Source organism: Numida meleagris, chromosome 4, assembly GCF_002078875.1.
Source record: "Numida meleagris isolate 19003 breed g44 Domestic line chromosome 4, NumMel1.0, whole genome shotgun sequence".
Lineage (NCBI taxonomy): Eukaryota > Metazoa > Chordata > Aves > Galliformes > Numididae > Numida > Numida meleagris.
This window is the reverse complement of record NC_034412.1, coordinates 21,062,715-21,086,889: the sequence shown is the minus strand read 5'-3', so window position 1 is coordinate 21,086,889 and position 24,175 is coordinate 21,062,715. Positions and strand designations below refer to the sequence as shown.

Genomic DNA, 24,175 nt, shown 5'->3' with positions numbered 1-24,175 from the left:
GAAGCCCAGAACACAGCAGCTAGGCCGACAGTGCTCACAGCTCCATCTATTGTCCAAAACTCACAGCTGGCTGGGCAACGTGGAAATTCACATCTGGAGAGAAAGCTGCTCTTCTCCACGTCTATGTTAGTCAGAAATCATTCATGAATAATCTGTCTGCTCTTAACCACGTGTTTGAGTGGATGCAGACAGACCTCAGGCTGCAGGATGACCTGCTGTGAGAGGTGGCAGCTCTCACTGCATCACAGAACCATTATCAAGATTGGAAAAGACCTCTAAGATTCCCAAGTCCAACCGCAAACCACCCCACCATGTCCACTGACCATGTCCCTCAGTGCCACATCTCCCTGGCTCTGGAACACCTCCGGGGACAGTGACTCCCCCACCTCCCTGGGCAGCCTGTGCCAGTGCTGCAATACCCACACACTGCAGCAGGCAGCAAGGATGGGCAAAGCCTGGGAGAGCTCAGTGGGGTGGTTTGGACTGGGGGTGTTTTGGAGGCATGCTGCACACCAGATCCCCGAGTTTGTCTTCTGCTCCCTGCCCCAGAACAAGCCCTGGACACAACTGGGCTATGTTGAAAGAAGCAGTACCTGGCTCATCTGCCAGCCTGCATGAGAGAGGACAGGAGCTGGTGGGGCCTGAACAAACATGTCTCGATGCCCCTTTTTGGCATAAGAAGCACCAGCATGCCAAGAGCCCTTGCCAGGAGTCAAGCAGCACTCCATGGGGCTGGGGAAGTTTGTGGTCCCCAAGGAGGAGGACACGCTGTCACCAGAGCCTGGCAGGAGTCCCCCTGCCCAAGTCGCCTGCTGCAGGATGGAAAGGGCCCATCTGTGCATGTGGGATGGGCTGACAGATTGGCATCCTTGGTCCTGCAAAGTGCACCATCCATCCACTGCGCACAGGCTCAGGCTGCACCAAAATAGCATTTTACAGCCTGTCAGCCTGCCCACTGGACAACATAAACAGTGTTTGCTGTTTTTAGCAAAGCGAGGGTTGTTGTCTCTTGTACGTGCGGTATCCAGGGTGGTGGGGAGGATGAGGGCACAGGGCAGGACAGCGCAGGGCAGGCGTCCCTGGGGCACGGTGCTCCCCTCTCGAGCCACAGCAGTGTGGGCCGTGCCAAGCCTGCCTGATAATGGGCCTCCCGCTCCGCTTTTGTAGCCAGCTAAATATAACTCCATGCTTATTTTTAATTCAAAGGGGAGGCTCTGGTCCACTGTCCATCATTACTGGCTGGAATTGGACCTAAGAGAGCAAGCAAGGCCACGCTGAGTGCAAGGCTAAGGAAGGCTGGGAGCTGAAAGCTGCCTAGGTCTCAGCAGGGGAGAAAGAGCTAATCTCCAACCAGTTCTACATCCCATGTTATTGGATGAGGGAGGATTGATTTGAATCACCCTGCCTGGAAAAATTACTGTCAAGTAAAAAAAAAAAGTTCAAATTCTTCAAATGCTGGACCAATAGCTCAACCAAAAGAGGGAAGAAAACAAACAGGCTGCTGAATGACAGCTCCACCCTTTTTCATTCTATTCCTTAATACTACAACTTCTTTCCCCTAGCTGAATCCCATCCCTACACATCAGAAAACCATTTATTTACACATCCTTGCCTTCCCACAGACAGCCAGCTTTCAGATTGCCACGAGCCCTGCTGCGTGCAGGAGGCAGCTTGCTTGTCCTGCTCTGTCTGCAGTGCAGCTCTGCCAGCACTGCTCTGTCCCAGCGATTCCCTTCTTTGGTGCAGCAGCAGCTCCAGCTGCTGACAGGAGAAGCACAAACTTCTCACACAGTGATTCACTTATGAACACATTGGAATGAAAAAAAAAAAGATAACCACATTCAAATGTGTTAATACAAGCCTGTAGACGCCCTTTCTCCATCAGCTGCAGAGAATTCTTCCAAGTTACCCAGAGCAGTGGCAGTACACAAGCACCTGGAAGAGCTGAGCCCCAGACAAGCCAGCTTTCAGGCACTGACTTCCACAAAACATCTCTTCTCTTTGCATTCCTTGGAAATTCCCAAACTGCTCTTTCTCCTCTTATGGATACCTCCACAAGCTGACACTTTGAAGAAGACAGTGTAAACAGCCCCAAAAACAAGTGACAGCCGGAAAACTTAATGGGAAGATCCAACTGTTAAGTCAGCGTGCGTAATAGCAAATGGAAAATACAGGATCTTAACGAACAGCTCATCGTGCCCTTAGGGACAGTGCTGAGCTGTCCCGGACTCCATTCCTGAGAAGACTGCAGCAAGCCAGCCGGGACTCCCAGGAGCGGTAAGCATGACTTTTCTCCCCTCTTCTAAATGCTGCGTTTGCTCTTCTTTTCGGCTGAATCACACACACATTCCTGATCACAGGACAATTCCTTTCCAAGGCTTATTCTCAGAAGTCCTACCAGTCATCTTAAACCAAGAACAGCCCATCTCCCTCACACTCACACTCCTGCTTCCAGAAACACTACTTACAGATCCAAACTCCTCAACCAAAAGCAGTCAGGAACAGCAGCGCACAAACACATGGCTCTGGTGTTGCTACTGCACGGGCACCTTTGGAGCCACTTCTTTCTGCAAGGAGCCCCAGCAGCTCTGGCTTTGCTCCTGACCTCACGCAGCTGCACCCGCTCTTTGACACAAACCCGTGCTACCCAGGGCTGAGCCCCCGGAGCGAGTCAGCGCTGCAACGGCAGCAAGAAGCGTGCTGGCCGTGCTGCCTACAGGCACCGCTAAAGGAGAAGAGGGCTGCATACCCCAAACCCCAGCTAACGCCCCTGGAAGGAAATACTGGAGGAGGAAAGCACACATGGCATTTTTCGATCCATTTCGAGCAAAGAGTTTGCGCGTGTATATATCTGCGTTAAACTTTAATTCTGAATGGCATTGTTCTTATGGGTGATATTCTGATTTCTGCTGATAAATGAATAAGCTTCCTATAGTGCATGCGAGCTTTAATTCTCATGGCAGTTTCTGTATTTACTGAATGCCACCAAGTCTACTCAGCTCACCTGCTACTTCTCTGAAAAGTCACCACTGATATTCACATGCCAGAGAACTGCTGTTTCCCAAACCAGAATAGCAGTGGGAAGCACGTGGAGCTGGGTAGGGCCCCAAGAGTTGGGCCCCCCTGCTCAGCACAGTTCTTGTAGGTACAGCAAAGCGGCCATCCTGCAGCACACCCAAATGCGCACACTCCACTTTGATCCCCAGTGCTCTTGTGGGATGTATGGGCATCCTGTCCACTCTGCTTCTAAGCTGCAGGTTGTAGTCTCTGGACTGGTCCAGGCACAGCCACTCAGACCTAGAAGTGCCCCCGGTGGAGCCTCGTCCCCAATACGGAGTGCTGCAGCCCAACAGCCAGGAGAGGCTCCTGGCTCTGTGTGCTGACCTCCCTCTGCAGGGAGCCCAGGTCACTGTGCAGAGTTCTGAAGCTTTCCTGAAAGCCCCCTCACATCCAGCAACAACAAAAATCGTGGCAACCTCTTTGCAATTCAGCTTCTAATGAAGCCGCTATGCCATAGATGAGAAACCACTGAAAATATGATATTTAAGTGGTTCACAAAAGAAAAACAATCAACTCTGCAACAGAGTTGCTCTGAAATACTATTTCTCTCAAAAATTATAGAGCTAGGGCACTCTAGTGGCCATGCTGTTATTCACATTTATTACTCAGCATGCCACTCCCCATAAGAAGCTGATTTTTATTCCGGGGAATAATTCCTGCCTGGGGAGCAGGACCATACAGCAACGGGCATTTGTAGACAGCTGTTTCCTAAATGTCTGATCCAAAGAAAGTGAAGGTCCCACCAATTTCTGAGCGCCTTGGGACAGTTTGTCAGGCGGGACACAGCATGTTCCCACGCCTCCAGTTCTGGGCAGATGTCCTAATGACACTGATGAGCAAAGCAGCGCAATTAAAGAAGAGTATGACTCTGTGGTACCTAGAAACAGTGCAAGGTGTGCTCCTGCAATCCAAAAACACAATTCAGGTGGAAAAAAACCACAACAGTATCATAACTCAATACAATCATGAAGAGAAAGTTTGCATTACTCCAGGTTTAGTGTGCTGTAGGCACAGCGACAAACCACCCCATCAGGGACAAAGTTCACTCAGCGAGATGGAAGTTCAAGCACATCGGTGCTAACTGAGCATAGCTCGGCATAGAAACTAGTCACAGACATCCCAAGATCTGCCAGCTCCATTCTAAGTTCTGACCATGCCAGTGCAGCACAGCCAGCGAGCACCAAGGAGCCACCAATGCATGCTGGCTTTGCTCCAGGGCTGACATCCTCGCTGCTCTCCAGGACCCGTCCTGGCTCAGCTAGCAGGATGTGACACCGCAGAAAGTCTAGTGAGGTACACAGAATTAATTTTCTTCAGACATGCTGATTCAAACTGTAGCCTCCTATACTTCTCTGGTATTCAAGGGTGGGGGTTTTCATCACTTTCTTCCCCTATTTCCTTTACAATTCGGAAGTTAACAAAGCCCTTATCCACTTCAGGAACCCACCATGAGGGACTCAGCAGGCTTCCTCCTTTGTTCGCTGCTGCTGCTGGCCCTGCATGGCACAGAGCTGGCTGCCCAGGATGAGCAGCCTGACCCCAAAATGTCATGTGCCAACTGGATGGGAGGAGCACCCGGCCACCCCGGCCACAACGGGCTGCCTGGAAGGGATGGCAAGGATGGAAAAGATGGACAAAAGGGAGACAAAGGAGAGCCAGGTTGGTGAGGAACTTGGGGTATATTGGCACTGGAACCCATGGGCAGCCCCAGGACCAGCCACAGGCCCGGTACATGGCACGCTTGGTAGGTCTGTGTCCCATAAGCAGTGGCTGACGACGTCCAGATCGTTTTTGAATACCTCCAGCAATGGAGACTCCGCAGCCTAAGGCAAAAAGATAGGTTGATGGCTGTTTTTTCAATTAATGATTGTTCCTCAAACAAGCTGCTCCCACCAACTTGGCACACCTGGAGGTGGATGTGGTGTCCCAGACCACGGGGCACAGAGGTCACCCAGCCCGCCCTCAGGGGACAGGCCTCGCTCCATGCTGCCTCAATCCCCCTCATGCCACAGGCCACTCCGCGCTTCAGGCCAGTGGGTAGCAAAAAACGGCAAACACAAATACCAATCCAAACTCTGATCCCCAGGTCTACAAGGCGCCAGAGGTGACACGGGTGAAAAGGGTGCCACAGGTGCAGAAGGACCGAGAGGATTTCCAGGACACATGGGGATGAAGGGGCAGAAGGGCGAAAGCGCCTACGTGTACCGCTCTGCCTTCAGTGTGGGGCTGACGGAGCGAGCCCCCCACCCCAACGTCCCCATCCGCTTCACCAAGATCTTCTACAACGAGCAGAACCACTACGATGCTAGCACTGGCAAGTTCCTCTGCAGCATCCCTGGCACGTACTTCTTTGCCTACCACCTGACGGTCTACCTGACAGATGTCAAGGTCAGCCTCTACAAGAAGGACAAGGCAGTGATCTTCACCTACGACCAGTTCCAGAACAACAACGTCGACCAAGCGAGCGGCTCTGTCTTGCTGCACCTCAGCTCGGGGGATGAGGTCTGGCTCCAGGTGTACGGGGAGGCTGACAAGAATGGGGTCTATGCCGACAACATCAACGATTCCACTTTCATGGGCTTCCTCCTGTACCCAGACATGGATGACCATTAGAGCAGGGGGGCTACACGGGAGGGGACAACCCCACCTGCCTTCTGGGGCACCGGCACTACAGCTGCACTCTATTCACCAGAAAATTCCCTTGAGTGGGGGCCACAATTGCCCAGGGTGGACCCCATCTCCCCTGAAATCACTGACTTGACACACAGGTGACTTCCATGGGACCAAGGGTCCACTCCTACCTCTGCTCTTGCTCTCCTAATGGAAACCAGGGCCCCAGGTCAAACACCACCCCGGCCACATCATGAAATGTGCGCTCTCAAGATGGGCAGGCCTTTGTTGTAAATTTAAAGCTCATTAGAAAACACATATATCAGCTACATTTAAATATCAGATTCTACCTTTCCCCTTTTTCGTCACTTGAATTCAGCTGGCACAATGGTTCCTATTTTAGCCAGCGTTACCTCCCTGCTTGAGTTCAGCTGCAGCCGGTGGCCGGGCTTTTGCCATCATAACTCCCCATCTCATCAGGGCCTCTGACCCCCACCCGTGGTTGGTCGTCTCCCTTCTTTAACTCAGATCTTTCCATGTATACAACACACAGCAGAGCTAAGGCGTTGCTACAAGCACAAGACAGCATTAAGGGCTTTGAGGCTTTGACTGAAAATACTTCCTACAGCAGGATTTTCTACACCCTGCTGGATTACCACGCTGCACATAATATTGACAATAAAGTGCTCTCTCGGTTATGAACGCTCCTGCCTTTTTGTCTGTGTCGCTGGGAAGGGTTAAAAAAAAAAAAAGGAGATTAAAAAAATAAAAGGGTTAAGAAAGGGGATAGTCTCCCTCCATCAGGCAGCCCAGGAAGGAACATACATGCAGTCTGAGCAGGCAGAGTTCAGGCAAGCATGAAAGAACACCAGTACTGCTGCCCGTGCAACAGCGGAGCTGACAGCACAGCCCCATTCCTGCAGCTCTCACCTCTCAGCTGTGTTTCCTGTTTGGCAGCTCAGGGCATGAGGACAGCACCCCAAAGATTTCCTGGCCTCCTTTTAGCAGAGAGTGGTGCAGCCTTTCTACACCCTCCTCTACCAAGAAAGAAACCCCTCTAAGCACAACAGGACACACCGCTCGGAATCAGCTTTGAACAATGTCATTCCTCGTTCCGGTGGTCTCCTGCTGACTTTGCTCCACTGGCAACGTCACAGGGACCTAAACATCCATGCCAAAATTATGCTGGGCTGCTCCTGGAGCAGCAGGTGACTCGGTCAGCAACTGTCACCTCCTCCACTCCCCAGGCTTTAAGCTCTCACGGAACCGTGGCTTTCAGGGCAAATACTGCAGTCAGTTCCCATGAGATAACAACCAATATGACGGATATATCCAGACCAAAATGCTTTGTTGCTTTACAATTAGGACTGGTTATAAAGAGAGCACTCAGATCCCTGACCTTGACAGCTATGTTTGACTCTTCCCTCCGTATGCTGTTGCTCAGTGAAAGGCAACACACTCTCATTCTGAACATGCAGCACTGAAAGATTAAAGTCACTGCACTAACTGTTAGAGAGAAATAGCATGGATGCAGCTGGAGAGACTGGCCAGCTTCATCCTGCAGGGAAACCATCTGTGAAAGCATCCATTCCCCTTTTAGGGACAATTATAGGCTGATCCTAATTGTGCCTCAGCCCCATGTAATCATTTGTGTCAGTAATTAATTGGGATACAAATAGCAGCTGCACTAAGCTACGAAAGGCTGAAAGAGAGATAAATGGTTTTCCTGGAAGCCCTGTTATCATATTTATTTGACAAGTATAAACTTGCTAGAGGCTTTTCAGCATCGAAGAAGGCACAGGGATAAAGCCTACATTTAGCTCATCTGTCATTGCACTTCATGCAGGAAATGCCATCAGATTAAGTTTTTCCTTTGAAATATTTTAGACAAAACCAATCCTGAGCACACCCAGACTGGGAACAAGACTGCTGTGTGTTTTTGACTTGTTTTGCTAGATGTAGGTACAAGATAGAAGCACTTAGTAGATTAAGTGTTGGGATGGCAAAGCAGCAAACCCCACCCACTGCTCAGTATCCTTAGACTCATCCCAGCACACGTCTTGCATAACACCATTGCTTTTTGAGGAGAGCTGTGTGACCTTCCTACAGGCAGGTTCACTTTGTCAGCCCTGCACCACTCCAGGGGGATTATTCCCATTGAAACAGAAACATGAAACACGAAACACCAACATTTATTTCCCCTTGAGGGGCACATCGGACAATTTCAAGTCACAGAAATCTGTGGGGTCTACCCATAAAGATGTAGAATAGCAAGGGGCAGAGCAGGAGAGCCCACCCCAGGCTCCCCACCACATCCCGTAAGGAATCAGGACAGGAAGGATGGTGGGGAATGAACAAAAACACGCTTTTTTACATGCCAGTCACCATGTGATGACAGGAGTCCCCTTGCAGTGTCCTCACAGAGGCTTCTTCAGCTGGGCCAGGGGCTCCTTTCTGTATCAGGGATGCCTTGAACATACTCAAGGATGTGCTTGCTTGAAGCTACAACACATTCCCTTGTTGAGAAGTATTCTCACAGCCACAGTCACCCAGCGTGCACATGATTCTCAGCTGCATGTTTATCTACAGCAATATACAGACTCAGGTCTTTTCCCTCAAAAGGGGTAGAGGTTACACAAGTTCATATAACAAGACTAAAAAGGGTTCATACGTACGTCACAACTGCACTTAAGACAGCATGAATGCAGCTAAAATTACAGCTGACAACAAGCATACTGAACTTTCAATAAAGAAAATATTCACCAAAGGGTTCCTTCTGCCAATTTAAAAGCTTTAAAAAGGCGCTGTTCCTCTGTCCCTCTGCCCTGAACAGCCTGCGGGAGCTTGAGAAAAAGGTTATAATTTGGATTAGGATTCTGATTCTGCTGTTGTGCGAAGATCAGGTGGATCAAATACAGAAAGCAAACAAATGAACAAAAAAGCTGGAGATAAAAATGTGGAAGCAAATCCCTGTCCTCAAACTCACCAAGGACCGTCTCACACTGTGCTAGTGCTTTTCCAAAAGAGCCCTCGTTTACATTCATATCCCAGCCCCATCACTGACAGGGGATTCGCAGAGAACAGGGCTGCACTGCCATCTGCCAAGCAGGTTTTCATGTGCAGAACACTGGCACAATCAAAGCAGGACAATGTCTGCTGCCCCAGGGAAGCAGGAAGAACTCCATTTATTCACCTACATCACTTCCTTCTTTATTGAGAAAAAAATACCTTCTACTTCAATTATTGAATAAAAATACTGAGAAGAAAATCTTTCAAACCTCTAGAAGTTAACGAAGAAAAACTCCAAACAAAAATAACCAAGGAAAACCCACTACCACACTAGGCCTGAACTTGCCTATTCTTGCTCATAGCAAGAGCTCCAGGTTCTCCCACTAACCAGATCAGAAATAGCTCTGCAGAAGTAGTTTACACAGATTAAAGCTAGTTTCCTTTAGCCTTGTTACTTTCTCTCCCTTACGATGACTATTGTTCAGCTGAAAACAGTTTGTGCATTCCTAAGAACATACTGCACCAGCTGGCAGCTTCCAGCAAGTGGAAAATCAGCCACAAGAGACTACCAAAGGGAAAGGGCAGGCGCCTAAGCATCTTGCAGCCTTTGCTTTTCATCTGTGCTGCGCAACTGTCTGCACTCTTTGCAAAGCGCTGCAGGACTCAGGACCTCGTCCTGCCAATGCCAAGGCAGATGGCCGGCCTTATCTGTCATGTACTGTCTCACTGAAGTCAATGGGACAATTCATGACACTGTATTCAGTATCTCCATAAATCTTTTCAGAGCGGAGCACTTATTTGAACACTAAGACACAAAGCAGCATCCTGTGAACTTAACACCCCCATTTATAAAGTAATGTGTATCAGTCTAAATAAGTGCAAAACAATGCTGAGCTGCTCATGCTTTAACTTCGAAAGACCTATTATGAGTGGAGTTGCTATCCACAAGAGGTAGAGGAATAAAAAAAGTCACTAAATGAAGTGGTCCAAACAGACAAATACTCTTCAATTTTTATTCAGGATTGACATCTTGTAATTATCTCCTGATGACAGGCTGATTGCCTGCAGACCAATTAGACTGAGAGACTTGACAAATGGTAATGAAGAAACAATTTGAAGCTCAAGGGCATTCTGTTCATCAAATTAGCCTTTCCATTTTAATACTGTCCCAAAAGGGACCAAAGAAATTACAGTTCCTGATCAGAATTCTTACACTTTAAGACTTCTTTAGAAAAATGATGTTATACACACAGACTCTCCTTCCAGTCTCATTGGACAGGAGATAACTTCATACTCCAGATGACTAACAATATACATACCCTGGGTATCATCCCATTAAACTTAAGGCTTACATTTTTTAATTTAAATTTAACAAGGTGAATAAAAAAAAAAAAAAGAAAAGGAAAACACAAAGGAAAAACCAGTACTCCAAAGCAACTACCCTGAAGAATCTGGGTGTCAGCAGATGTATGCAGCCAAACCAGCAGAAAAGGGAACAGCTGTATCTTCAAGCCTTTTTTTTTTTTTTGGCACTCGCTCAGAACGCAGTGTCTGTTTACTGGTAACAGCTCAATTCCCAAAACCTTGCTCAGGGAAAGCACAGCACCAGAGACAGGAACAATCCAAACAAGGCTGCTAACACTGAGCAGTCAATGTTTATACCAGTTTCAGCGAGAGAAGCTTGAAATCCTTTCTTCTTCAACTAAAGCAAGAGCTATAACAGAAAAAGGAGACTGCATCAGCAACTCTGTTTCCCAGAGGGTCACAGTGTAATGCCAGACACTAAGCAGAGCAAATGCCTGAATGCTGCTTTAAATTGCTCTGGAGGATGGAACAGAAGAGGCTGAGAAATCCATAAGAATAAAATAAAAAGACATGCAGTTCTTTTGTCTCATTGTGCTCCCATTTTGTTCCAGAGCCAGCAAATGTACAGCTAAGATAAACTATTTTTAATCTCCTTCTTCTTAATATAAAAAAGAAGGCAAAAATATACAAAAGAGGTAACGAAAGAAAGGGTTTCATTTTGGATTTCTTCCATACAGTTTAGCACATGCTATTATCAACACTTGAGATGAAATTTAAGTCTTTAAAGACTTTAAAGAAAGATTAAGATTATTTCTGTGATGAGTGCATGGAATTTAGACCTCACTGTAATCCTAAACAATTAATTTATGTATAAAGGAAAGGATTGAATTCTTGACTCTGAAATAATACATTAAAAACTCCCTGGTCCTCTCATCCTGAGAATCACTTTGATCACTGGAAGGTGCAATATCATACACTTACTTTTCTAAAAAAGAAAGCCTGAGTCAAAAAAAATGCTAAAATAACTACTGTTTGTTCCTTTGCTGCTTAGGTTAAAGCAAAGCACTGATGGTAGTTGAACATCAATCTTGAGACTGGACAAGACCCACAACTCTTCCTACTGCAATGAGTCAAAGCCTATTCCGAAAAAAGTAATCATCTTAGCTGCAGATAATCCCATACTCTGAGTTAAATAGAACACCTCTAGGCAGAGATACATCCTGCCCTGTATCTGTATATAATAACCAAAAGTAACAGTGGCTGATTTCACAAAAATAATAATAAAAAAGAAACAACTCAGAACACAGATTTTGTTAAGTTTTTTTTTTGTTTGGTTGGTTTTTTTTGAATGAGCACATCAGCAAGTAAAATTTTAAGAAAAAACTACAAACAGCTTCCTAGAAATAACAGTTCACAGTTGTTGGGTTTTTTTAGCCATATGATTTCCACATTCCCTAGGCAGCTTAAACAGTCTTTTTTTCACCCCTTACGTGATTTTCCTGTTCTAATCATTGTAATAAATAATGGACACCACAGGCGATCCCAGAGAAAACTCCACATCTCAGCACAGCAGAACAACTAAGTTCACTGGATGTCATCGTCATCAAAGAGATCTTCAAAATCTAGTCAGAAAAACAAGACAGGGTAAAATTAAGATTTGAAATCTCAGCCGCTATATATGCACACGCCACACAAGCTTTTGTTGCTGTTGTTACTGCGATTAAAGACAGAAGCCAAGGGGAATTAAGTACATGACAGCCACCATGCTATCAGTCACTAAAAACATAACATCAAGGCTGAAAGCAGGGAAGAACAAAGACAAACCCAAGTAGCATGCTCGCTACCACACATGAATTCAACTGATTTGAGCAACACAAGTTTTGCCATTAAGTTCATGCAAGCAGAGCAAAGCTCAAAAGCAGGGGCCTTTATAAAAGCATAAAGCAGGTGCCACAGTCAGCTGCGATCCGCAGGTTCTAGAACTACTCAGGCATTAACTTTGAGCACACAGCAAGAGGCAGGGGCTCCTGCAGAGCTCTGCCTTTAGGTCACAGCATTCAGGCATATATGTTTATACATTTTGCAGACATTCACGTTTGTGGTTTACTATAAAAATCCCTTCCATAAAATAAATTTGATTGCTGTGAGCGTGCTTCCAGCGTTTCCCTCACAAGAAAGTCAGCATAAACTACCACTACAGCAAGCGACAAGTCTTACAGCACGCAATACACAGCTGTCACACAGCAACCTTAGGACTTCTTAAAAATCCTAAGGATTATCGACCAAACGTAAGACGCTGTACATCCCACCCGCCCCCAGCGACCCGGCAGACCTCACCGTTAAAGAAGTCGGCGTGCACGGCCTTCTCGTTGGCGGCCAGGTCCATCAGCAGCCCCGTGCTTCCCCCTGCCTGGAACAGCCGACGCTGAGTGCCTCGGAGCCGCGCCCGGAGCCCCGCCGCCTCCACCCACCCGTCCCCTACGCTCCCACCTCGTCCAGGTCCACATAGGGGCCAGCACCCTCAGGAAACATCTCGTCCACCGCCGGCTTCATGGCGGCCGCAGCACTCTGCCCTCCCACTTCCAGCCACGCCGCTCCGACTTCCGGAATCAGCCTCGCCGCTCTATACGCGTGGCGGTGCTGCCTCTCTATGGTCGCCCTGGAGGCGGGGCCACGGGGAAGCGGTCTCTGTTTACAGGCAGCGGGCGGGCGGGCGGCGTTGAGCTCTGCTCTCTGTGATGCTGTTGATGCAAGTTGTAACAGTATTGTTAAGCTTGCCCTGCAGTTTGTGTAGATAACGGAAAGAGCTGTGTCTCTGAACCAAGGAGACAAGGAAGTTCTGCTCAGTCTTTGTACCAAGGAAATAGGAGATCCTGCTGGGAATCAGTCACTGAATATGTAACTTACCTCTGGGAAACTTCCGCATATGTAACACAAGTAATGTATATAAACTGAAGAACTTTTGTGTAAGCAATGCATGATAGGAGGATAACCCCCACGCATCCAGCGCTGATTAAAGAATGTCTGCTTTCTAACACTCCATCTTGAGTCTCAGAGAGGTTTCTGATTGAGCGATTTATGGTAGCACTACAACTGCATTCACAGCAGAGCTTGCTTTCCTGAGACAAGCCCAACTGCATGATAACATCATGGGAACCCAAACTTCACCATATGATCAAGGAGTTTATTGATTTAGCAGAAAAGCACAGCTTGCAAAAAGAAAAGGCTAATTTATCTCCGGCTTTCCAAAGCATGTAGCACTGCACAGGCCCATTCACAAGGCCGTGAGCAGCTGAAGGGGCTGCTCACCGGCAGCCACGAGATGTCCCAGCATGATGGAGGGCAGCGCTCAGTCCTCGCATGCGGGCAGGTGCAGGCCAAGGTGGCTGCCTGCTGGCAGCTGTGCAAACAAGGTCCTGGCCAGCTCGGCAATCCTGTTGTAGGCTCCCAGTGACCGGAAGTACTCCACATAGGACCAGAAGTCGCTAGAGGAGAAGGGCCAGTATGGCATGGCCACAGGTTCTCGATCTAAAATAAATCAAGAAAGCTAATTATTACAACATAAAGCATTTCTGTTGAAAGCTTAGCTCAGCATTGTTTGGGGTTCCTCTCTGCTGGGCATGGGCACAGGCGCTGAATCCTCTGTTCCCTTCACAGAGGGTGAGCCACTGTCCCCTGTCCCAAGGACACCAGAAATGGAAGATGGGACAAGGCAGAGGGCGGGACTGAAGGGATGCCAGCAGCACTGGGGTGGTTCAGGAATTCCAGAGGTGGCTTTAATTTCCAGAAGGCAGTGGGCTGTTTAAAAGCAAGGACGAATGGCAGTTTAATGCCATTTTCCCCATTGCTCCTTCACTCTATCTTCTGTGCCAAATATAAAAATAAAAGCCAAAGATGAGATGAACCAAAATAAACTCTGAAAATGCCAGGAGCTGACCTGCCTCGGGCCCAAATCCAGGCCAACACAGAATCTTGTAAAACGTAAACACTTGCTGCAACCACATGGTTACAAGTGTCTTTCTGTGCAGCAAAACTAAACCCAGTATTTTGATTTTAAGCCCATTTAAATAAAAGGGAGTCATTCCATTCACTAGACTCAGCTTCAAACCAGGGTCTTTAGTGGGAATTAAGAGCCTTCATCGATTTTAGTGTCAGACATTGATGTCATAAATTTTGCTGCGCACAGGCACAGATGACATATAACAAACCAAACAAGCCGGCCAAATGCTGTCTGCAGAAGAGAACTGTTAGTATCAGCTGAACTTAGATTCGCTTTGCAGTCTGCTGCTTGGTCAGTGTGAAAGAAAACCTTAATTGTGTAAAAAGATAACAGGGCACTGCTGAAGACATTTTCATTTTCAGATTGCCACACACTCACCTAAGAGGTTTCCAAAGAAATATTTGCTGTACGCAAATAAAATAGTGCGCTTAATCCAAAAACTTGTGGAAACAGAGGTTATGCATTCAAAAGGTTTTAGAGCCATGAGGAAAGATATAGAGCATGAGGAGAATGAGGATGCTGCTGGCTTTCTTGCTGGTTAGATGAACACCACCAACAGCAGTATATTGTTATGTGAGTTATTTCTATGCAACTTTGTTTTCAGAAAGAATTTTGTCTGAACACACCAAAGAAAGGTTAACTAACATATTCTTATTCGTAAGCCACTGTAAACATCATCAGGATGTTGAGGGTTTTTTTAAATCAAAGACAAACACTAATCCAATAGGCTAATCATCTGAACGGACGCAACAGCAGAGAGCCTGTGCGAAGGGATTTATTCCAATATCTCTTTCATTGGATTTGTGGCAATTTGAAAATATTAAGCTTTTTGCTGTGGAAGACAGTATTTCTTGCCAATATCTAGGCAAACATCCAGTATTGCTTATCAGGACAGTCAACATTCTCAGAAGTCTGTCATATGCTTATAAGTCTGGTGCTTTCCGGTTATGTTTTTATAAAATGGATAATTAATGACTTGACCATAACTCCTTGGAGGACTTGCCTTTAAGGGGTCATCAAACTTGTTACTGTTTTTTTTTCATTTTAAGATTGTAAGAATAGTAGCTCCGTCACTGAACTTAATATGTCTGCTTTCCAAATGTAAAAAATAAATGAAATTCACTCTTCTTTCAGGGCGTTACAAATGACACTTTGAATTGTTAATGATACATAAGAAAGAAAAAGATATTCGAATTACCATCTCCTTCCAGGATTGATCGGGCGTCTGTAAATAAACAGGAAAATCGTCAGTACCAGTTCTCTCACAGAAGAACTTTCTGTTAACAAAAGGCTTGCTGCAAAGCCAAAAGCTGACAACTTCTTTAAAATACGTTTAGAGCCCTCCTTATAGCTGAACAGTTTTGTTTCTTGAACAGTTGAGTAAGGAATTGTCCATTTGTAATCAGAGTACTACAAATCAAACATGCCAGGAAGGAGTTACAATTAGTACACAAGCAATATCTGATACTAAATAGAAGATGCTATTTTAGTATGAAAATATTTTTGTTTGCTAGAAAAATCAACTTGAATAAATATAAGTAGTCTTACCTGTTCTTATGTTCATCAGCATACAGAAGAAAAGGAAGCCAATACATTTCATCTTTTCTGCCAGTAGCTGTTTGTGTTCCTGAAAAATAATCTGTACAGCTGGAGATCATTAAAAGAGATCAGGAATTATGCGAAGTATATCATTTATTCTTTTATTAGAAAAATCTGTTCCAAAGTAAAGCCTAATTATTACTTTAGTCATAACAAGATCCAGTTATACTGCCTCACATTTTCTGAACTGCATCAAAGAGTATCAAAAAATCTACAGTACTGAAGTATTAACTGATATTTATTCTTAGGTGGCACAAACCCAAAAGGCTTCTCTGAACTGACATGAAGTGTTTTCAGAAATATTTTATATTGTGGTTGATCTAAGCTCACTCTACAGATTACCTCTATTCTCCTCCCCTTTTCTTCTTTCAATAGCAAAGGTCTGTAGTTCTGAGTCAGCCACAAAAATCTAAAAGGATTTCTAGTGCTGTAAAAATAGCAGCACTGTTTAAGGAAGGGTGGGGGGAAAGGAGAGAAACGTCACCAAGTTAGTACACCAATCTGATTTTGTCTCCTTCATGTAGTTATTTTAATTGCTCGTATTTGCATTATATTTCAACATTGTGCACAAAAAAAGATCTCTGAATCAACTTTAGCAATAACACTCGCATATTTTGAAAACAGATGAAGAAAATCCAGGATCAAGCTCAGTTTATTACTACTTCTCCTGACCATCTTAATTTCTTTCCCTCTCTTCAGAAAAACAAATTTTTAGAAATGTTATTTGTGCAAATTATGAAGAGGTTACTGAATTCCTTCTTTAGCTGAGGCACAAAAAACATTAAACACTTGACATCTTCTCAGAATCCTTAAAATCCAGAACTTAAAATGTACATATGCACCAAGTGCCCACTGGAGTAAATTAGTTTGCATAAAACAAAGAAACAGGTCCCTGATGACGGTGAGTGTACTGCAGCCTTCAGAGAGTAAGGTAAATGGAAACAAGCTCCCTTGCTCCCTGTCAGCTGGAGGCTTTCAGTTGCCTTCAGTCTGAGTCTACAAAAATAATTTATCCATTGTGATTCTAGAGACCACTGATTGCTGCATTTCCCTACTGTGTTTGTGGCACCTGGCACTTGGTGCTTTTGCTATACCACATCCACTTGTCTGCCATATGAAGATTATGCAAGGGAAGCGTTCCTGCTCAGTCAAAGGCCTGGAATGGAAAGACCCAAGTGAGCGGCCTTGCAGGAGGACCCAGCTTTGCTGGAGTTTCTTTCTATCTACATGCAGAGTTAGACAGTCCTGCCAAGAATTAATTAGAGATGTTCTGAGCAAGGGAAAATAAAGAGTGCTTTGTAACACATTAAACTGTGCCAACTCATGGGGAGGCTGAAAAGAAAAATATTATGAAAGCAAAACCTATTCTACCTTCAAAAAGCTTTAATCCTCCTGTTTAATATTTCTTACGCCTGCAGGATGGGTCCCTGCATCACTCACACACAGCCAGCAGCTCTGCCCCACTCTCCTGGGTTATGGAAGCTGCTGGTGTGAGAAGGCACATCCCTTGCTCGATTGAGCCCTTTGGTGCAGCCATGTGCTTAGGTCCACGAACCTGCACAGCTTATTTGAATATGATATGTAGATTTGGCTTTGCAGGCTATGAGGAGTACATGATAACATGCTTTGGGTGGTAACAAAGGAAAATAATTTTGCACCTGACACAGTCCCATACTGCAGCTCTCCCCTGCAGGAATTCATGAGGTGCTGTGGGAGGATGACAAAGTCACTGAGGTTATCAGGGTCAGGGTCACTCAGGTCACAGCAGGGTCTACTACAACACTGGATGATCTTCAATGGACTCACCTAACCGCTGAGACTCACACTGACATACACTGAGATGGGGCAGTGCCGTATCTCCACCTTCTTTATTTTCTTAACCTTTATTAAACTCAGCGCTGGACTGGAGGAGAGCTGATGAACTGGAGTGAGCACTGCTCCAGGTGCTCATTGGTTAGCACTAATGACTGCACATAGTGGGTTTAGTGCACCCAACACAGCACATCTCCTGGTGCCAACCAAAAAGCACAATGGACACTGATTTGCAGCATATGCCACAAGCATTCCATATTCCTCTTTCTTTTTGCTCCAGGTCCCTTTGTTCAGACTTCACCCAGGGGGCAACCGAAGCCACGGCACTCTGCTCAGCGTAAGCGATGGCACTGCTCAGTTTGCAGAGCCTTCTACTAATGGTTGCTGCCTTTAAGTTCTCCCACTGATAGGAAGTAATTGGAAGTGCCATGGTGCCCACAAATGCAGGTTTGACACAGCAGCAACTGCATATTCCGGTAGATACTGTAGCACTTAAGAGAACAACTGTTGAAAGAGTCCAATGTTTTCATTTCTGCTCAGTTTGGAATAAAAATCACTACCTTGCCAGTCAGTATTTTTAATCTCCCAGAAAAGCTCATTTGTTCAAAAGACTGTTACCACTTTTGCTGGCAACAAGTTCTCCAAGTACCTTATTCTAAAGACGTTTTTCAGAGAAAATCATTGACTCATTCAAGCTTGGTTACGTTGAGGAAGCTAATGGTAGTGAACGAATCCCACCAACCTGTCCCCAAAGGATCCAATCAATATGTACTTTTCGTAAATAGCTCTCAAAGCCAGAAAATCTCACATGCTTCAGCCAGCTCTGTCAGAGACAGAAATCAATAGGCGCATTGAAGACATCCTCTTCAGAACAGAGGCACGCAGTGGGGGCACAGCAGTTGTTTATGCGACTTGCTCCCCGATGGGGAACAGTCCCGGAAGCGCCAGTGCCAGGATCCTGCCTTCTCGTCATCTCATTTCTGAGGGGCTGATTTACAGAGCCAGCCCTGTGGAGCAAAGCAGTTTTCCTTGTTAATTAACTAGAAAAGAAAAAAAGATAAAGGAATTAGAAAAAGCAAGTTTACAGATGCCACTGTTTCCCCAGTAGCTATAGTAGACTGATGTTGCACAAATTTGTGTAGTCCTGAAGGCACTGAAAGGAACTGTAGATTGTTTTAAGGAACAGAATACTCCTTACTTAATCAGTAAGCAAAAGCACATGCATGCAGAGCTCTTTAAGAACTTGTTTTAAAACCAAATGGCACTTTCTGTTCCATCTGAAGTGCTTTGTCCTTGGTTTGAACAGACAAAATGTTCTCTGTAAGGCTGCAGCATTTTGCGCATCAGAAACAACCAACACCTGTGACATACAGAACATCCCTGGGAAACAAGTGCTTGATTATTTCCCCCAGCAACTTTGTCCAAGTAGCACTTGTCAAAAGGAGATCCATGTGATTGAAATACGCTTTCCTTAGATCTGAATTGGCCTCAGTCTTTCTGGCACTCCTGGTTCCACCTTCTTTCCTTTAAGCCCTGCTTTCCCTTTTCTGAGGCTCTGAGTTTTCTAATGAGGCTGGGTTACCCAAGATCGTAAAACCAAGGCTGGATGAGGAAGAATCAGGTGAGGAAGTTTCAGTACCAAATAAGTGAATAATAAGATGGCCAATGAAAGTAATCACAAAATGAGGAATCTGGAGAAATATCTCCAGCTTCACTTTAAAGACCCAGGATAGTTGACCATTCCAACCCTAAAATTAGATTTGTGATAGTTCTAGTAAAACGTTGTTTATTGTTGAGACAGAAAGGCAAATCAAATAGGGAAAGAAAACAAGCACAGAGGCATGATGATGCCCCCTGGTTAAGTCCATGATTGCTCTTGCTTTAAATAGTGCTTATGGATTTGCTTTCTCCATCACAGAAAGAAATTATAGAATAAGAAAAGATAGAAAGAAGAGGGTCAGGGGAGGTCATGGTCATACCATTATGGACCAGCTACAGCAGAGCAGCACCAACGTAATTTTAACAAGCATTAGACACCGAAGGCCTTCTAAGCAGCTTGGCCTGAGCAATTGTTTTGTGCTGTGTTCTCCTCCAAGCCCGTCCAAGCCAGTCCCACGCAGAGGATGGCATACAGATCACCACCTAGCCAAGAAGCCTGGAGGACTTGGGAATACCATCCACTGTGCACCCTGCATTCCCTCAAAGTTTGTAAAACAACAAAGGGTCACAAATCCACCAAGAAAGGTTTTATTTTTCTGTCTCAAATGTTCGCTGCTTTGAAGATTGAGAAGATAAGGGCCATCAGTCACCATCCTCAGACGGAACAGCAGTTACTCACCTTACTGAGTTGAGCAATCTTTGCACAAGGGAGTTGGCTGAGAAGATTCAAGGTCCTAGCTCAGGCTCATGTGCTAAACTCTAGTGAGGTTGATCAAACCTGGTATAAAAGGTAAACAAAACTTAATAAATCAATACCTTTAAATAGTTTCATTGGCTTTTACATGCTGAAACTCCTTGATGCTTTCAGTTGAACACAAGCAAAGCAGTTCTTATCTAGAGCAGATATTGCTAAGTGGTTCATCATTAGATGATCGTGCCCTGAAGCCCACGTTCTACACACTACATTTTGCACCTGGTTTGCATCTGAACTTGACTTTAATGCGCTATTTGTCACTATTGGCCAAAATTAAGGCACATGCATCTGCAGGACAGCCTTACCAGGGCCATGGTAACACGAGGCCTCCAGCAGAGCAGCAGGGTGCGCCCGAAGCAGGACAGAAGGCTCTGGCTCCCTCTGCTGCCCAAAAGGGCCACGGTGGAACCAAACCCAGAACCCCGCCCCGGAGGGGCAACGTTACCCCTAGAGACCTTGTTTTCTAGCACTGACATTTGGATGCTCAACAGAAAAAGTCTCCCACAATTTATTCCCGATTCCCCCTCACATTTTGGAGAAACGAGGCGGTGCAGCCTCCAGCTGCTGCCTGGAAGTGGCACAGAGCACCCCCTCACCTCAGGGCCGGCCCACACCTCCCTTAATAAGGGACCTTCTCCTCTCACAGGGGTGAAAAAGCTTCTTGTCACCCCTGGACCTCCTCGCCAGTTTGCACACTGGGTGAGCTTTAGCTTTCCTAAGCCCTATCCCCACACAGGCAGGCAGGGTTCCTCTAAACGATAATTCTGTCTTTCCCCGTGCAGCTGCGGAACACGTTGGGACGACCCACAGCCCCGCTGCCCTCAGCCACCACCCCGCCCCTCCAGGCCACCGCAGCCAATCCGCAGCCGTCGCCTCGGCCGGCAGCCAATCCGCGCCGTCCCCCAACCCCGCCGTCTGGTGGCGCCAATAGCGGCGGGACGGGGAGCACGTGCAGCCGGCCCGGCCCCACCCACTGGGGTTGCGGCGGGAGGGCGCGGCCTGGCGGCCGTTGGCGGTGGGTGTAGGTGGCAGGTGGGGGGGTAGGCCCTGAGCGGGACCTGGCGGTACTGGGGGGGAGGCCTGAGGGGAAGCGGTGCCCCTGTACTCACCCAGTACCCCTCTGTTTCCCGCAGGGCGCAGCCATGAGCCAGCAGCGAGGCCGAGGGGATGCTGGGGACGCTGTCCGAGAGCCGCAGGCCGGGCCCGGCTGCGTCAAGCGCCGCAAGACCAGGGGCGAACGCAACCGGGCCAAGTTTGGCCCCAGCTTGCGTGGCACCAGGTGGAGGGGGGGGAGGCACCCCTGGGGGGGCCTCCCTCCGCCCCGCACCACCCAGCCACCCCCCAGCCCCCTGCCACCCCCCCGGCCCGTCATCATCACCCAGCAGCGCCTCTGTCGCCCCCGGGGGCTCCTCGGCCGGGGGGTGGCCTCTGTGGACATAAAGCGGTTGTTGGAGGGTGGGCAGGGGGCTGAGCTCCCCCCACCACCCCCTACTGAGGAGGTGACACGGCCTCCGGAGACCCCCCGGCCTGTCCAGGGGATGGAGAGGGAAGGGCAGAGGTCACCCTCCCCTCCAGAAAACTCCCCAGAGAAGGTGGTTGGTGACAGAGACTCCCTCAGTGCTGTGACCTCTGCCCGGGAGCTGGCTGCCCACCTCTGTGCCCTTCTGCCACACCCCCCCGAGTTCTGGGGACGCGTGCTGCCTGAGGAGAGACGCCGTGCGTTGCTGGCTGTCCTGCTGGAGCATCACCACACCCTGCCTGACCTGGCCACTCTCCTCCCCCATAAAACCGTGGGGGTCTCAGGGGGACTCTCCCATGCACAGCCCCCTATGCCACCCCCTGCCTCCCACCCACCCCCAGGGCTTTGCGCTGCTGAAGCAGAGCAGCTTCCCCAGCCCATGCAGAGCAGGGACCCAGCACTCCATCACAGCCACCCCTCCTCACCCCCACAGGCCATCACTCAGGTGAATGCCCCAGAAAACATTATTTCCCCCAAACACCTTTTTTTCTCCTCAAAGAGGTGATGCCTCCCCAGATATTGTCTTTTCCCTGCTGCCAACTTCGCTCTCTTCCTGCAGTCACCAACTTCTCTGTCCCAGTTCTCTCCTCCCGTTTTCAGCACTGAGATGAAGAAAAGTCAGGTGAGTATCCAAACAGGGGTGACCCCATCCCCAATGTCATGAGGGGTCGATTTATTCTCCCCTCCCTGCAGAGCTGGTTACCCTGGATGTCAGAGGATGAGGATGATGCACATCCTGAAAACCCAGCCCCGCAGCTCTGGGTCCGGACCCCCCCCCCACCATTCAGGCCCACCCCCCCGGCACGCTCCCCCATCTCTCACCCCCCCATAAGGCACTGCACACCCGAACTGGAGTTGCCACCCCAGCCAAGGCAGCGAAGGGACCCAGCACCGCACTACTGCCGCTGCCGTGCCCGCCTGCAGGCTGTTGCTCAGGTGAGTGCCCCAAAGAACTGTTTGTCCCCAAAAAACGTTTGCTCTTCCCTGCCCCCCTTTTTGTCCCTGCTGCCAACAGCACTTTCCCTCCCTCAGACTGCAAGCCCCCCAGCTGTCCTGCCGCCCCCTGTTTTCAGTGCACAGAGGAGGGAAAGGCAGGTGAGTTCCCAGATGGGGGTGCCCCCCACCCCCAATACAAGAAGGGATTGATTTATGCCCCCTCTTCCCTCAGAGCTGGTTCCCCTTGATGTCGGAGGATGAAGATGACACACACCCTGAAAATTTGGCCCCGTTCTGGGTCCAGAGCCCCTCACCACCACTGTTTAGGGGGCGGACCCCACCACGCATCCCCTTGAGAGAGCCAGGCTGCACGTGCAGGGCAGGATGGGATCCCAGGGCAGGGGACACAGCTGAGAGGCATGGCCAGATCCACCAACGGTCCCATGTGCCACGGTGTCACTGGGTGTCAGAGCATCTCTTGGCAGGGCCACAAACCCCCTCACAACCCCATCAGTGCCATGGGAACAGGCGCACACTCCCTGCCTGGCACCGGGGGACATGCTCTTGCGCTCCCTCCCCACCACACCACCCCCACAAGCACAGCCCTTGTCCCCACAGCTGGCCACACTCCACCTTGGACATTCCCATGTGCCACTGCTTGCCCCCTGCCAGCTACCGGCCACAGGGCTGCAGGGGTCCACCAGAGCTGGGGCACAGGGGATGGCACCTGTCCTGCTGCCCCCGAAGCACTGCTCCCCGCAGGACAGGGGATGGGAACTCCAGCCCTAATGCCTGGATCTTCCCCTGCATGTACTGAGGGTGCAGCAGTGCAGAGGGAGACTCGCCTTTCTGGGGTACCCCTCCCTGTGCTCAATAAAGGCTGTTATGCCCTATGGCTCTTTTTCTGATATTTTCTTTTGGGGACCTCCCCAGCTCTTCCTCATCCCTCAGCACCAGTGGGTTGGGGTGTGAATATGAGATGGTGAATGTTGATGCTGTAGGTTTTTTACTTTGCTGACATCTCCTAAGTGAATCTGTATGCCACCAAAGCACTTACATGTCAGTGTACATCTGCTGCTCAGGACTTAATTTAGTGGGTTAACACCAACTTTCCATTCCTTGGGCTTACAAGACTGACCACGCTTGCAGAATGCAGTGAGAACCATTCCTCTACAAAGGTGTGTGTGACCTAACTTAAATTTTGGGGACACTTGAATGTAATACAGATGCCATGCCTGTCACTTGGTGATAGGAGTCTGGGACGGTTGGCACCTTTGGGTACGGTCCCACCTTAATACACCAGGCTGGTGTACCCCCCCCGGAGAAGAAAAGCTTCTTGGTGTTGTTTTCATCCTTTTCCATTCCATTTGCAGAGCTACGTTCCAGACCGTTAGGAGTATGAGTATGAGTGAAAAGACATGATTTTATTTCTGAAGTGATTAAATATTATTTAAATTGAGACCGGTACCCTAGATGACTGAGCCCTGAGTGGGGATGATCAGTGCAGAGAACAGGGGTTCTGCAGGGGGACGTTCCAAGCCCTGCCATGTTCTTCTGGAAGGTTCTCTGTGTGCAGGGCCACTGCCAGGGCCCAGCACCTGCTGTGCCAATGGCCCAGAGCCGCCATCTTGTGCCGAGGGCCCAATGCCGCCATCTTGTGCCAGGAGACCTGCCATCAGGGCAGACTCCAGCCTGACACAGGGCTGGAGCCACAAGTTCAACAGAAGCAGTGGCAGAGCACCTCCGCTCACCACTTCTGCAGCTCTTTGGCTGGGTGTGGGGCACATAGCCCTGCCAGGCTCCACCACTGTACAATGGACACAACTCAGTTCCCCATGGGACACTGTCATCATGGACAGCTTGTGGAAGCGCAGAGTCCTGCAGGAACAGCCAGCTGCAGGCATCCACGTGC

The 24,175-nt window shown here is 48.2% G+C and overlaps 4 protein-coding genes across 8 annotated transcripts; 2 read left to right on the top strand and 2 right to left on the bottom strand.

Annotated features, from left to right (window-relative positions):
* On the top strand, nt 1,558-6,372 carry ADIPOQ (adiponectin, C1Q and collagen domain containing). Its single transcript, XM_021395940.1, has 3 exons — nt 1,558-2,277; nt 4,500-4,719; nt 5,147-6,372. Exons 2-3 carry the CDS (start codon nt 4,509-4,511, stop codon nt 5,671-5,673), a joined length of 738 nt encoding a protein of 245 aa, XP_021251615.1. The 5' UTR covers nt 1,558-2,277; nt 4,500-4,508; the 3' UTR covers nt 5,674-6,372.
* Nucleotides 9,679-12,632, bottom strand: COPS9 (COP9 signalosome subunit 9). Its single transcript, XM_021395941.1, has 3 exons — nt 12,475-12,632; nt 12,322-12,394; nt 9,679-11,606 (listed from the first exon to the last, which is right to left on the bottom strand). Exons 1-3 carry the CDS (start codon nt 12,535-12,537, stop codon nt 11,569-11,571), a joined length of 174 nt encoding a protein of 57 aa, XP_021251616.1. The 5' UTR covers nt 12,538-12,632; the 3' UTR covers nt 9,679-11,568.
* Nucleotides 13,103-20,628, bottom strand: OTOS (otospiralin). Its single transcript, XM_021397213.1, has 6 exons — nt 20,405-20,628; nt 19,734-19,832; nt 15,926-18,402; nt 15,533-15,623; nt 15,183-15,209; nt 13,103-13,512 (listed from the first exon to the last, which is right to left on the bottom strand). The coding sequence occupies exons 4-6, from the start codon at nt 15,582-15,584 to the stop codon at nt 13,334-13,336; spliced, it is 258 nt and encodes an 85-aa protein (XP_021252888.1). The 5' UTR covers nt 15,585-15,623; nt 15,926-18,402; nt 19,734-19,832; nt 20,405-20,628; the 3' UTR covers nt 13,103-13,333.
* Nucleotides 20,739-23,150, top strand: LOC110398308 (extensin-like). Of its 5 annotated transcripts, none has more exons than XM_021395845.1 (6): nt 20,739-20,823; nt 20,942-21,772; nt 21,887-21,949; nt 22,161-22,263; nt 22,360-22,422; nt 22,496-23,150. In XM_021395845.1, exons 2-6 carry the CDS (start codon nt 20,951-20,953, stop codon nt 22,522-22,524), a joined length of 1,080 nt encoding a protein of 359 aa, XP_021251520.1. In that variant the 5' UTR covers nt 20,739-20,823; nt 20,942-20,950; the 3' UTR covers nt 22,525-23,150. The 5 variants fall into 5 exon arrangements, with proteins under 5 accessions (XP_021251520.1, XP_021251517.1, XP_021251519.1 ...); XM_021395842.1 differs by having other exon boundaries at nt 22,021-22,263; XM_021395844.1 differs by having other exon boundaries at nt 20,816-20,848; nt 22,021-22,263.

Bases quoted from the DNA above. Each gene is read 5' to 3' on its own strand.
- LOC110398308 (XM_021395842.1), top strand. From the start codon at position 20,951: ATGAGCCAGCAGCGAGGCCGAGGGGATGCTGGGGACGCTGTCCGAGAG. The intron at 21,773-21,886 runs GTGAATGCCCCA...CTCTTCCTGCAG, and splicing joins CCCCACAGGCCATCACTCAG to TCACCAACTTCTCTGTCCCA. The intron at 22,423-22,495 runs GTGAGTTCCCAG...CTCTTCCCTCAG, and splicing joins CACAGAGGAGGGAAAGGCAG to AGCTGGTTCCCCTTGATGTC.
- OTOS (XM_021397213.1), bottom strand. From the start codon at position 15,584: ATGAAATGTATTGGCTTCCTTTTCTTCTGTATGCTGATGAACATAAGA. The intron at 15,210-15,532 runs GTAAGACTACTT...GTTTATTTACAG, and splicing joins GCTGATGAACATAAGAACAG to ACGCCCGATCAATCCTGGAA. The intron at 13,513-15,182 runs GTAATTCGAATA...GATTTATTTTAG, and splicing joins ATCAATCCTGGAAGGAGATG to ATCGAGAACCTGTGGCCATG.
- ADIPOQ (XM_021395940.1), top strand. From the start codon at position 4,509: ATGAGGGACTCAGCAGGCTTCCTCCTTTGTTCGCTGCTGCTGCTGGCC. The intron at 4,720-5,146 runs GTTGGTGAGGAA...TCTGATCCCCAG, and splicing joins GGGAGACAAAGGAGAGCCAG to GTCTACAAGGCGCCAGAGGT.
- COPS9 (XM_021395941.1), bottom strand. From the start codon at position 12,537: ATGAAGCCGGCGGTGGACGAGATGTTTCCTGAGGGTGCTGGCCCCTAT. The intron at 12,395-12,474 runs GTGGGAGCGTAG...CGGCTGTTCCAG, and splicing joins CCTATGTGGACCTGGACGAG to GCAGGGGGAAGCACGGGGCT. The intron at 11,607-12,321 runs GTGAGGTCTGCC...TTTTCTGACTAG, and splicing joins GCACGCCGACTTCTTTAACG to ATTTTGAAGATCTCTTTGAT.